Source organism: Emys orbicularis, chromosome 4 (assembly GCF_028017835.1).
Source record: "Emys orbicularis isolate rEmyOrb1 chromosome 4, rEmyOrb1.hap1, whole genome shotgun sequence".
Taxonomy (NCBI): domain Eukaryota; kingdom Metazoa; phylum Chordata; order Testudines; family Emydidae; genus Emys; species Emys orbicularis.
In genome coordinates, this window is record NC_088686.1 from 115353660 (window position 1) to 115367708 (window position 14049).

At 45.4% G+C, this 14049-nt stretch overlaps 1 protein-coding gene across 2 annotated transcripts in view; it reads right to left on the reverse strand.

The window, feature by feature from the left end:
- Positions 1 to 1202: 1202 nt before the first annotated feature.
- Positions 1203 to 14049, reverse strand: part of MOB2 (MOB kinase activator 2) — a 168650-nt gene continuing 155803 nt past the window's right edge. For both annotated transcript variants that reach the window (XM_065402642.1, XM_065402641.1), the window contains exons 4-5: positions 4512 to 4636; positions 1203 to 2421 (exon numbers count right to left, since the gene is read on the reverse strand). In XM_065402642.1, the coding sequence (XP_065258714.1) occupies positions 2117 to 2421; positions 4512 to 4636 (430 nt within the window). In that variant the 3' untranslated portion in view covers positions 1203 to 2116. The remainder of the gene's footprint in view (positions 2422 to 4511; positions 4637 to 14049) is intronic.

Below are 14049 nucleotides of genomic sequence, written 5' to 3' on the forward strand. Positions count from 1 at the left end.
AATGCTTAGCTCTCACTTTTGTACTCTGTACTGCTGCTCTCCTACCAGTAGATCGCAATTGAAGACCATGATACATATAAGACAGTTTAGTCATCTGCCTTTAATGGGAGGATGGTTTTTTGTTTAAATGGGGCTAGGTGATGTCACGGGCTTATGCATTAATACTTAGCAGCTTCCTAACTTTTGTAAAGGTACTAAAATCAATGAATTCCTAACATACCCTGTGTCCTACTAAACCAGCTTACTGGTTGGAAGTAACTGTCTGATGCTAACTATCCATAGCAGATGTCTCCCCTTCACATAGGCAGGGTACTGTACGTCAGGGCAGAGGCTTTCCCTTTAGATTAAGGGCAGTCACTAGCCTTCTGTCCCTGACCTTGAGCAGGTACAGTATTGTGGGAAATCTACCCCTGGCATATCATGGCATTTCTGAACATATAGCTGTCCAGTAGACAGGGTTGTGAAAGTTTATGCTCAAGGTAGCCCCAATAAATCAGCCCCTACCTTAACTTCAAAATGGCCACCATTTTCATGACACCAACCAGTGCCTGAATGTCCCTTGAAGCAAGCAATTATTGGTCCAATAGCTGCTTAATATGGTGCAAACAAGGGAGTACATACAAAAGAACGATGTTTGCAACAGCCTCGTTAAGGTATAAGATTGAGTATATCTTAAGCTGACACCTTCCCTGAACTGCTTAATAAGGTTACTGCTCTCTCCAACTCCCGCCTCAAGACTTCTGCCACAGTGCCAACAAGAAACTAGCCAAGCAACAGGTGCGAAGTCTTTATGTAATTAGAAACAATATGCAGACTGGAGATGAAAGTGTGCATGTGCATGAAAAGTGCATACAGGGGTGTATATCCCTCATCCCCACTATTTCTGAGATTGTAAACTGTTCAGTACAGGTCCTGTACAAACAGGTATATGCAGTTCTTACCACACTGCAGCCCCCTCTGGGTGTACTTGATTATATTATGGTAGCAATGCATAAAATGAACAAAATACAATGTATGGGTTGGAAAATAGCAGGTTTTTTTAAAGTTGGTTGACATTATCCTTTCAAAATTAGACTCCATGCAGGGAGCTAGCCAGGCTAACAGTTTCCCATGCACTCACCTAGCAAACCATCTCTGCATCTTTTAAGCAAACATTTAGTGATTTGTGTCGCTGCAGACAAAAACAAGGCTCGTGCCTGATAGAAATTTTTTTTATTATTATTGAACAGATGAACTAAAAATAAGCCAACAATATAATTTTATGCCAACAGCCATCTCTCTATCACAGCCGGTGACTGACTCAGTGCACCCTTCTCCCCCTGGCCCCCTTTTCTATGGGAAGTAAATGGTGGTGGCTCTTACAGTCCCCAATGAGCTCACTACTATTATTCCTGGATGTGTGCCTGGGACGGGAGGGGCAGAGAAACAAGTATATGTATTTTGTTGGAGCAACAAGCAGAAAGGCTTGTGGATCCTCTTGCAGGTTCATAGACAGATGAAGACTCACACCCATTACATTTGTAGCAAGCCCCTACTGCTACTGCAGTCAAGCCAGGCATCTCTTCTTCCCATTATAAGCCAGCAAAGGGCAAGATGCAATTGACTGGGGACTCTATGTAAAATTGGGAGGGGGAGTCTATGTAAAAACCAAACCCCAAAACAAAATCTGCATTTAAGCCACTTCAAAGTAAAAGTCACTTCTTATAACATAATATATATTTTTAAAATGGCAGTACCACCATCCTAGAAAGACAGAAGGGCTTGCACTCAAGACTGAAGAAAAAGACCAAAAAAAAGAAAAACAGCAGCCCAACTCAAAAACATGGTTCTTCTCTAAAAACAGCATTCGTCAGCCATCTGACAGGGGGAAAAGAAAGAAGGAACAGGAGGAAAACAATAAAAGAAGATTGGTGCAACTTCTCACCAGATGGTGCATTAACAAAAGCTCCGTACAGTCCCATACGACTACACGTCCTGTGGTGGCAGCATAATTGCTTAAACTTTCATCGCTGTGTATGTCTGTATATATATATATATGCACATATACATACACACACATATATAGAATATATAATATTGTTTTTATGTTAATGTTAGTTTCGCGCCATAGGAAGGCTCATCTCTCCTTCACGTGGTTCTGTGCTCCTGCGCTGCTGTTGCCGCTCCCATTACTACTGCTCCCACTGCCGCTGCTGCAGAGGATCTCCGTGAGGTCATCCATGATGGTGGTTTCTTTAGGGTCCACCAGGTTGAACTCCCTGATGAATAGGATGAAGTGTGTGTAGAGTGTATTTAAGTGTCCATGCAGCTCCAGTGCCAAAGTCTCCTTAAAGTGGGAGGAGTAGATGTGGGCCAGCACATGGAACAGATATTTGCAAATCTTCTTCACTAAGGACTCAAAGGAGTTGGGGAATTCTTTGCCTGTGAAGAGGAGAGAAAGAAAACCTGAGACACACAGATAGTGCTAGGTGATCAAATCCATCATTTCAGCCTAGGGGAAGCATCTGTCCCTGCCAACGTGCAGACTGGTGCAACGTATTTCTTTTTAAAAGGCAGGCTATGGTCTTTAAAGCAGTAATGGAGAAGCAGGATTTAACTGGATGGAGCCCATCTGTCAAAAGTGCCGTTCCTGATTCCCCTTCCAGGGCTGCCAACTCTTGCAAGTTTATTAGGAAGCAAATAAACCCCCAAATTTATTTTTAATATCTCAATTTTGGGGGCCACAACTCCAGTGAAACCTGGCAGACATCTCCTTATCTGCCTGCCCACCCTCCTCAGTTGTAACTGCACTTCTGCTCCACCTCCCAATTTTTCAGTCCACATGTCTGGGCCTGGGTCTAGATGCTGATGCAAGTACCTGCAAGCTGGGGGGGAATCCATTCATAGGTGGAGTGGGAACTGAAGTAAGTTCCATATCTGACACCATATTTCACAAATCTAGGCCCTGGTGTGTGCGCAGTACAGGTATGAAGTCCTCTACAAAGTTGTCCATCGCAAGATTTACCATGTACTGCATAACCTAGAGGCACTAATTTAGACTCGTGATATTAGGATTACTTAGTCCTAGACAATAGGACTTTTTATAGCCCGATGGCATGCTGCAGTAGGAGCTGCAGTGCTACAAAACAAGTCTGGACAAACTCAATTTAGATTGCATACTGCCCCGTGGACAGGCACCTGAGTGCCATGTCCAGAGTTGTGCACCTAACCCAAGATGGAAAAATTATTTTCCTCTTAACAGACTCCTCAGTTTCCTTGTTAATAGCACCAACCAACAGGAGAAACAGCTTTGCCTGCCCAGGTTGCTACACGGCTATATTCCTCTGCTAGCTAGGCTCAGCCAGTTGTACTCCCTAATGCACATGCAGAATTGGCAACATACGCGCACTCCAATTAGAGTGCAGGACACAACTGCTGTTTGATGGCACTCATGAGGAGGTCAGTTTTCATTTTCAACCCAAGTCCTAACATGCACCCAGGATTTAGGTGCAGACCAGACCAGTAGTCTGGCCTTCATTATCATTATGAGAGTAGTCAGATTATATTCAGTGCTGTTCAAACACCCAGGGACAGCAAACATACATGTAGGGGAGGATTTAGGACAGTCATACATGCAACTTCTCATTTGGCTCCTTTGTGACGGCCACATTTGCTTGTGAAGTAGGCAAATACGAGATCCTGATTACTCTTGAACAACTAAATTAAAAATGTTCATAAGCAAAACGGGGTTAAGCAACTGGCTTAGCTAGGAGCTAGTTGCTTCAATTGCCAGAATGATAGTCTCACTCCGGCATGCCTCTGGTCCACATTCAGATGCTTGTTATTACTCAGCTAGTAGCTCCACACCACATATCTCTTTAACAGTGAAGTCTCACTCTGGGGGCTGAGGCAGCTGTTTAGCTGTTGATTACCTACATCCACCAGTGTGCTGGCCATTCTAGTGTGCAGGTACCACGTTTTACTTGATGAATACCAGGGGACTGTTCTCTCCCCTACAATAATCTAGTTCATCACATCTAGAAGGTACAATAATTCTGTTCATTGCTGAGCCCTGGCTATATTGCTAAGATTGCATTTTTCCTTGCATTTCAAGTCCCAGATGGGCTTCTTGATTCACCACTCAGTAAGACACAGATATGGAATAAGGTGGCAGGTACATCACTTTCTATGGGAGGGGTGGGGGCAGAGGCGTAGCGAGCGCCCTCCGTACCCGCCGACCGGAGGGGGCCCCGCAAGGGAGGGGGCCCCTAAAAGTGGCAAAATAAATACCGCATTCCAGTTTCTGTATTGTAAGGGGCCCCGCCCGGACATATATTCAGAGGGGGCCACCGTTCGGAGGGGGCCACGTTCTTTGTTGCTACGGCTCTGGGTGGGGGGAGTTCAGACAGAAGAGGCAAGAGCAATCCAAAAACTCTCCCCACCACCCTGAGTAGAAAGTTTTTTTTTTTTTTTTTTTTTTAATAGTTGTAAAAAGATAGACCAGAGAACATTTCCCCCAAGAGTAAACATACCATATTTTGTAGGAAAGACATCCTCGTCCGTCACTAGCTTCTGCACCGAACTCATGACAAAATCAACGTACTGAGGGGCCGTGCACTTTATCTTCTTTCCCCGCTCATCATACCAGTAGTACTGTCTGTGGAGAGAATTGCCAGTGTTGTGTGTTACACTTAGGACACTCAGCTTGATTTACAGCACACGTATAAAAGTACACAGGTACATGCTTTTGGCCAAGTAGCTTGACATTCTAACTAAACTATAAGAACTTCAGCAGCAGCAGATAAGTGTCCTTTAAAAAAAAAAAAAAAAAAAAAATCTATCAGATATATGTTGATATCAAACTTACTCCAAAACCCAATGCCTGGCAAGAGACAAAATGTATTTTTTCAAGCTGTTTGGGCTTTTAAGCAAGCCAATAACATTACTGAAGTACAGGCCGTGGATTCCTATAGCGACTCACTTCAGAATGTTTTCCTAGATAGGAAGTCCTGACACTATCTCCTTTATAAAAACAGCACAGCACTTGCCATTTACCATTCTGCTTCTGCCAGTGAGCTCACTCAATGCTGTCAGCAGTACTAGTAACACCGACAACTTGCAAAGGAAAGTCTTCCATAAGTCAAGCCCAAAAGGGAGGTCTGTCTCACTCCAGTGTTACTTTCCCCAAACAGGACAAATGCACAGAAAAGGGCTAAAGATGATGCCAGGAGGCAGCTTTGTTAAAGCAGGCTCTCACAGTTCTGTTCCCAGCTTTGACAGTGACATATTGTGACGTTTGGGTAAGTCACTTACCCTCCACGTGCCTATTTTCCAAAACATTTTGAGGGCTAATGAAACCCACCACACTGTACGGCTTAATTGTTTGTGAAGTGCTTTAGAAAGCCTCTGATGGAAGGCACTATAAGTGCAAAGTGCTTGGTAAAGCACAGCCACATTATTAAATAAAGTACTTGGTCAATTATACTCTGTGACCCTCCCAATGCTTTAAACAAAATTAACAGAAGTGAGGAGGGGGGCCTCTAGGCAAACACAATGTTAATTCAGTGTAATAACATTTGCTGTCAGGAGATGGCACCATAATGCTAGGTACCCAGTTTTGGTCTCCCTCAGGTACCTGCTGCATTTCTTTATTAACTAGCATAACAACTTAGTCCATCTTCAGTCTAATTTTTGGGCAAATGTTAGAATCCCTTCTGCATCCCCCTCCATCTAACCCCATGTCTGTATTTACATTCTCTGCTCACTATGAACTCTACCATCTCTCCCGCAGCACTACGGAACATGTGAATGATCTCTGTTTCAAAGGCATGTGACATGCAAACTGTTTCCAAGAAAAGGTAACAAGTCCTTCATAAGCAAGTATAATTAATTAATGTTCACTGGCCCCTAATCACATCAATTAACAGCAGCCTTCAAATAAATCCATTATTAATACAACAGGAAATTTTAATAAAGAACCCAGATACAGTAGAACCTCAGAGTTACGAACACCTTGGGAATGGAAGTTATTCATAACTCTGAAATGTTCACAACTCTGAACAAAATATTATGGTGGTTCTTTCAAAAGTTTATAACTGAACATTGACGTAATACAGCTTTGAAACTTCACTATGCAGAAGAAAAATGCTGCTTTCCCTTCATTTTTTAGTAGTTTGTTTAACACAGTACTGTACTGTATTTGCTTCCCCCCGCCCCCCCGTCCCTGTCTCTGCTGCTGCCTGATTGTGTACTTCTACTTCCAAATGAGGTCTGTGGTTGACTGGTCAGTTCGTAACTCTGAGGTTCTACTATACCAGCTCCCTTCCACCAAACAGAAAGATTAGAATCATTGAAATGTAGGGCTGGAAGGGACCTCAAGAGATCATTTAGTCCAGCCCACTGCACCTAGGCAGGACAAAATATACCTAGACTGTCCCTGACGGGTGTTTGTCTAACCTGTTCTTAACCTCTAAAGATAGGGATTCCACAACCTCCCTTGGAAGCCTATTCCAGTGCTTAACAATCCTTATAATTAGAAAGGATTTCCTAATATCTAACCTAAATCTCCCTTGCTGTAGATTAAGCCCATTACTTCTTGTACTGTCCTCAGTGGACATAGAGGACAGTTGATCGCCAACCTCTTTGTAGCAACCCCTTAACAGATGTGAAAACGATCAGGTCTCCCCAGTCTTCTTTTCTCAAGACTAAACATGGCTAGTTTTTTTTTTAAACCTTTCCTCATAGGTCAGGTTTTCTAAACCTTTTATCGCTTTTGTTGCTCTCCTTGGAACTCTCTCCAATTTGTTCCAATCTTAAAGTGTGGTGCCCAAAACTGGACACAGTGCTCCAGCTGAGGCCTCACCAGTGCAGAGGACAATTACCTCCCATATCTTACATACAACGTTGCTCTCGATATACCCCAGAATTATATTAGCCTTTTTCGCAACTGCCTCACATTGTTGACTCATATTCAATGTGTGATCCACTGTAAGCCCCAGATCCTTTTCAGCAATACTACCACCTAGTCAGTTATTCCCCATTTTGAAGCTGTGCATTTGATTTACAATTATAATCATTAAAAGGCGTGAATCTGAAGTCTAATAATAATAATGATGATGATAAAGTAGTGTTTATTACTGATTTATATTATGGTAGTATCTAGAGCAGAGGTGGGCAAACTACGGTCCGCGGGACCCTCCTGCCCGGCCCCTCCCCCGCTGTACCACCTCACTCACAGCCTCAGCTCACTGCACCGCCGGCGCAATGCTCTGGGCGGCGGGGCTGTGAGCTCCTGGGGCAGCGAGCTCTTGGGGCAGCGCAGCTGCAGAGCCCGGCCTGACCCGGTGCTCTGTGCTGCGCCATGGTGTGGCTGGCTCCAGCCGGGCGGTGTGGCTGCCTGTCCTGGGGCTCTGGGCGGCGCAGCTGTAGCACCGCCAGCCACCGGTGCTCCAAGCAGTGCGGTAAGGGGGCAGGGAGGGTTGGATAGAGGACAGGGGGGTTTGGGATGGTGGTCAGGGGGCAGGGGTGTGGATAGGGGTCGGGGCGGTCAGAGGGCGGGGAACAGGGGGGTTAAACAGGGTGGATAGGGGTCCTGGGGGGCAGTCAGGAAGGAGGGGGAGTTGGATGGGGCAGCGGGGGGCAGTCAGGGGTAGGGGTTCTGGGGGAGGTCAGGGGACAGGGAGAAGGGGTGGTTGGATGGGGCGGGGATCCGGGGGGCGGGGGCAGTCAGGAATGAGAGGAGGGGTTGGATGGGGCGGGGGTTCCGGAGGCGGTCAGGGGACAGGGAACGGGGGGGGGGGGGGTGGATGGGGCACAGGGCCTGGGGGGGGCTGTCAGGGGGTGAGAAGCAGGGGGAGGGGGTCAGATAGGGGACGGGGTTCGGGCCACACCTGGCTGTTTGGGGAGGCACAGCCTCCCCTAATCGGCCCTCCATACAATTTCAGAAATCTGATGCGGCCCTAGGGCCAAAAAAGTTTGCCTGCCCCAACCTAGAGGGCCCAACCAAAATCAGGGATCTACTGTTCTAGGTGCTGTACATGTATTTGTTAAGAGACATGCCCAAGAACTACACTCTAAACATACAAAGGGTCGGAGAAAGGAAGTATCCCTATTTTACAAATGGGAAACTTGGACAGAAATTAAGTATTTTGACCAAGGTCACGACAAGAGACTTGGGTTCATATTCCTTAGTCATCCTTTAGGAGGGAAAGGCTCAGTTAAAGTTCTGGACACTCCTCAGTTATCATCAGAGGGCTTGTCTTCACTACCAGGCTAAGTCAACCTAAGTTACACTACTCTAGCTACGTGATCTGGCCCTATTTTAAAAACAGTGTTTGAACCATGCAGAGGGAACAGTGCTTAAAAAAAGTGTTAAGATGCTCTTGATGCTGCCCTGATTTGTGTATGATGTGGACAGGGTTAAAGAAACTGTACACGTCTTGGGGACAGAGAGACGAGGTGACACAAACCTTTGGTGTCACTCTACAGATTTCACTTGGCAAGCGAGTGATCAGCAGCAAGGTTTGTGCTTTAAAAAGAAGCTGTGCCAATCCTCCACTGCAACTGCCACAGAGGAGAGACTAAAATTCAGATGAGAAATTCCAAAAGGATCAGTTACGCACAAAGAACCCTGATCACCTTCCAGCTGAGGCAGGGAGACAGGAACAGTGCATGGAGATCTTAGAGTCATTGTGGCGAGTTCTCTGAAAACATCCACTCAATGTGCAGCAGCAGTCAAAAAAGCGAACAGAATGCTGGGAATAATTAAGAAAGGGATAGATAATAGGACAGAAAATATATTGCCTCTATATAAATCCATGGTACACCCAAATCTTGAATACTGTGTGCAGATGTGGTCGCCCCATCTCAAAAAAGATATATTGGAATTGGAAAAGGTTCAGAAAAGGGCAACAAAAATGATTAGGGGTATGGAATGGCTGCCATATGAGGAGAGATTAATAAGACTGGGACTTTTCAGCTTGGAAAAGGGACGGCTAAGGGGGGATATGATTGAGGTCTATAAAATCATGACTGGTATAGAGAAAGTAGATAAGGAAGTGTTGTTTACTCCTTCTCATAACACAAGAACTAGGGATCGCCAAATGAAATTAATAGGCAGCAGGTTTGAAACGAATAAAAGGAAGTATTTCTTCACACAACGCACAATCAACTTGTGGAACTCCTTGCCAGAGGATGTTGTGAAGGCCAAAACCACAACAGGGTTCAAAAAAGAACTAGATAAATTCATGGAGGATAGGTCCATCAATGGCTATTAGCCAGGATGGGCAGGAATGGTGTCCCTAGTCTGTGTTTGCCAGAAGCTGGGAATGAGCGACAGGGGATGGATCACTTGATGATTACCTGTTCTGTTCATTCCCTCTAGGGCACCTGGCACAGGCCACTGTCGGAAGACAGGATACTGGGCTAGATGGACCTTTGGTCTGACCCAGTAGGGCCATTCTTATGTTCTCATGAAAGAGAGCCCATCTGACAAAAAAGGACACAGAAGTGCTTGAAGACAATGGTAAATTTACGAAGTGCCTAAGTGACTCAGAAGCCTAAGTCCTATTTTCAAACGTCAGTGAAAGTCATGCATCTAAGTCACTTCTGAAAAGTGAACATAGGCTCCTAAGTCACTTACATGCTTCTGAAATTTCCACCCAATGGGCCAAATTTTGGCTGCCCCTGTGCATATGCACCTGACTGAATTCAGTACTGGGACTATGAAGAAGTTGTCTGTCCTATTAGGGTCATTACTGACTTATGATGGCAATTCCAGTAGAGTGGACAAGGCAAAAAAGTCAGATTGGAGAGAGAATGTTGGGTGAAATGGAGTCAAAACGCTAAACATAGGCAGACCACTCAAAGGCAGTGGCGTAGGCAGGGTTGCAGCCAAGAAGGAGCGGCGGAGAAAAAAGGCGCCGGTCCTTCGGTGGCATTTCGGCGGCCCTGCGCATGCGCTGAAATATGGAGCGGCGCATGCGCAGGGCCGCCCCGCTTCCCCATCCGGAGCGCTGAGACCCCCGGCCACGCTCTCTCAGGGCCGGAGTCCCGGCCAGAGCGCCGGGAGCCCGCGGCCCCGTTCCGCCGGCCGGAGCACCGGGAGGCGGGATCCAGTCCGCGGCAAAGTTCCGCCGGCCGCAGCGCCGGGAGGCAGGAGCCAGCCCGCGGCCTCGTTCCGCCAGCCGGAGCGCCGGGAGCCAGCCCACGGCCCCGTTCCGCAGGCGCCACTTTTGGGGAATATGGTCAGGGGAAGCGGCTGCTTCCCCTGAATCCCACTAGCTACGCTACTGCTCAAAGGGCTTGTAAAAAAAAAAGGGGGGGGGGAGATAGATTCAATGTTTGTAATGGCTCAGCCATTCCCAGTTTCTATTTAAGCCTAAGTTGATTGTATCTAATTTGCATATCAATTCAAGCTCAGCAGTTTCTCGTTAGAGTCTGTTTTTGAAGCTTTTTTGTTGCAAAATTGCCACCCACAGATCTGTCATTGAATGACCAGACAGGTTAAAGTGTTCTACTGGTTTTTGAATGTTATGATTCCTGGTGTCAGATTTGTGTTCATTAATCCTTTTGCGTAGAGACTGTCTGGTTTGGCCAATGTACATGGCAGAGGGGCATTGCTGGCAAATGATGGCATATATCACATTGGTAGATGTGCAGGTGAACGAGCCCCTGATGGCATGGCTGATGTGATTAGGTCCTATGATGATGTCTCTTGAATAGGTATGTGGGCAGAGTTGGCATCGGGCTTTGTTGCAAGGATAGGTTCCTGGGTCAGTGTTTTTGTTCAGTGATGTCTGGTTGCTGGTGAGTATTTGCTTCAGGTTGGGGGGTTGTCTGTAAGCGAGGACAGGTCTGTCTCCCAAGATCTGTGAGAGTGACAGATCATCTTTCAGGATAGGCTGTAGATCTTTGATGATGCCCTGGAAAGGTTTTAGTTGGGGGCTGAAGGTGACAGCTAGTGGTGTTCTGTTATTTTCTTTGTTGGGCCTGTCTTGTAGGAGGTGACTTCTGGGTACTCATCTGGCTCTGTCAATCTGTTTTTTCACTTCAGCAGGTGGGTATTGTAGTTTTAAGAATGCTTGATAGAGATCTTGTAGGTGCTTGTCTCGGTCTGAGGAATTGGAGCAAATGCAGTTGTATCTAAGAGCTTGGCTGTAGACAATGGATTGTGTGGTGTGTAGGTAAGTAGGGGCCATGCGGGTACCATGTGGTACAATACCCACCTGCTGACAGACTCCAACGAGAAACTGCTGAGCTTGAATTGATATGCAAATTAGATACAATCAATTTAGGCTTAAATAGAGACTGGGAATGGCTGAGCCATTACAAACATTGAATCTATCTCCCCATGTAACTACTCTAACACTTCTTATCAAACTGTCCGTACTGGGCTATCTTGATTATCACTTCAAAAGTTTTTTTCCCCTCTTAATTGGCCTCTCAGAGTTGGTAAGACAACTCCCACCTTTTCATGCTCTCTGTATGTGTGTGTGTGTGTATATATATATATATATATATATATATATATATATATATATATATATATATATATATCCTCAATATATGTTCCATTCTATGCATCCGAAGAAGTGGGCTGTAGCCCACTAAAGCTTATGCTCAAATAAATTTGTTAGTGTCTAAGGTGCCACAAGTACTCCTGTTCTTTTTGCGGATACAGACTAACACGGCTGCTACTCTGAAACCTGTCACTTTGCATATAGGCAGTAAACAGGGCCCTCAAACTAACATGGGAGGAGACAGCAGGAAACAAAACAATTTGTATTTTAGCAAACACCAGCAGGGAGAAGAAAACAGCATGCAGCTTCCTTCCCCATGAGAATCCACATCACCATCCTCACAGCTTGAATAAACTTTGCTTTGAGGGGTAACCTTCAGAAGAATCCATTTCAAAGGTTGAGACAAAAGAACCAGAACTTTAGGCTTCTGGAGTAGATCTTGACCCGCTGGAAAACTGTGGGGCAGAGAAACCATCTTGAACAAAGCCTGTATCTTGTTAGATTAAGTTTTGCACTTTTAGATGCATGTTTTCACTTTTATTTGCATGTAACCATTTCTAACTCACTGTCTCTTATACCTGAACTCACTGAAAAGCCTATCTTTTGTTAATAAACTTGTTTTACTATTAATCTCAACTAACAGTGTGCTGTTTGAATTAAAGTGTTAGTTAACGCTAGAGAAAGTGGCAAGCTGTTATCTTTTGTCTCTTTAAAGGAATAAAGAGACCTTATTCCTCTGAATGTTGCAGGAGAGGGCTGGACATTGCAGAGAACACGGGTTTGGAAAAATTCAAAATTGGAGGGGTGGCACTGTACCCCATATTCTTCATAAAAATATTTTTATAATATGAATATGGCATAACAAAAATATGTTTTATGCAAGATGGGTCATGTGAGGTATCATGTGAACAGTTTTGATTTACTGAATGTGATTATCCAATTTGTAAGCATGTATCATTTCTCTATGTGAAGTTAGGAATATCGACTATGTAGCAATTACAACTGTGTGTACACTCAGGGGAACGCCCACCAGACAGTAGGCAATCAACCTGGATAGGCCATTAAGGAGGACAATAGAATTTTGAAGATGCTAATCTCCCACCTTCCTGAGAAGCTTCCTGGGATGCTGCTTTGAAACTACAAGGTCATGTGATCATGTCACCTGGTACAGTGTCCCATCTTGAGCTGGTATTTTTCTACTGGAAGGGGATGGTCTAGGAAACAAAAGATTCCCACCATATGTAAATCCTATTTAAGGCTGGGGAGTGAGTTCATCTTGGCTCTTCTCCACTGCCTCCCCACCCAAGAAAGCAGACTGCTGAAAACATCTGAAGAAACAAAGGAACTAAGCTGGGGGAAGAGGGGGGCAGGGGACTGTGTCCAGGCGAGACAGATCAGCCTGTAAAAGGAATCCCTGGAGATTTAAGCTGCAAGCAGTGCAGTTTACCTTCAAGAAACGCTGCAACCTGCTTGAAACAACACTTAGGGTGAGAAGTTATTATTTGTAGCCAGTATTCCTTAGTGTATTAAGCTTAGTTTGCATGTTTTGTTTTATTTGCTCAGTAATCTGCTTTGTTCTGTTTGCTCTCTCTTATAGTCACTTAAAATTTACCTTTTGTAGTTAATAAACTTGTTTTTTGTTTATTCCAAAATCCAGTTTATGCAATTCATAAATGGGGCGGAGGGGCAAAAACCTATGCATATCTTCCTCCACATTGAGGTAGGGGGCAATTTTCATGAGCTTACGTTGCATAGATCTCTATATAGCACAAGACAATATAATTTTGAGTTTACACTCCAGAGGGTGTGTACACCAGAGTGCTGGGGAATTCCCCGACCTGAGCCCTCCCACACAGCGCTGACTGAAGACTGTGTGATTTTACAGCTGGGTGCGTCCCTACCTGTGCGCGCGCGCTGGAGCCTGACACAGCAGCACAAAGTGTGTGTGTGGGGAGGGCAGACTGGTGAGACAGGCCGGCTCAGGGGGACCCCAGCACATCAGGTGGCACCCCGCAAAGGGGGGTCCAACCCGTCACAGGGGGTGTGTTGGGATCACCTGCTAACATTAACCAAGCCTGGTAAAGATAAGAGTGTGTTTGTGATTACTGCTGGCAGGCTGTTGGATTCAAAGTGGTTGACTCTGAGCTGTAGAGCATACAGAACACAGAGTGCATGCTGGCTGCTGAGTGTGCGCGTGAACCAGGCAGGGAGCCACAAGCAACAGAAGCATTTTGGGGACTCAGGATTATAAGATAAGCGGTGACAATGTCTCCTTGTTCTGAATTGCACCCCAGAAAGAGACAGCATCATCCCAGCTTTCTGACCAATATTTCGGTCTACTCTGCCTGGATGCTGAAAATTCCATGGCACTGCTTGTCAGGAGAGAAGTTTGCCTCGGTGACGCTGGCCAGAAATTCTCTTCCACCTACTGTTGTGCAGTGTATTAGTCTCCCTGCCTGTTGCCCTCTGCCCTACAGATGGCCACTTTACCTGGTGGTGCTGTAGCTATCTGGAGTTTATTAATTTTTTGGGCTCTCCTGAGAAGAAAAAC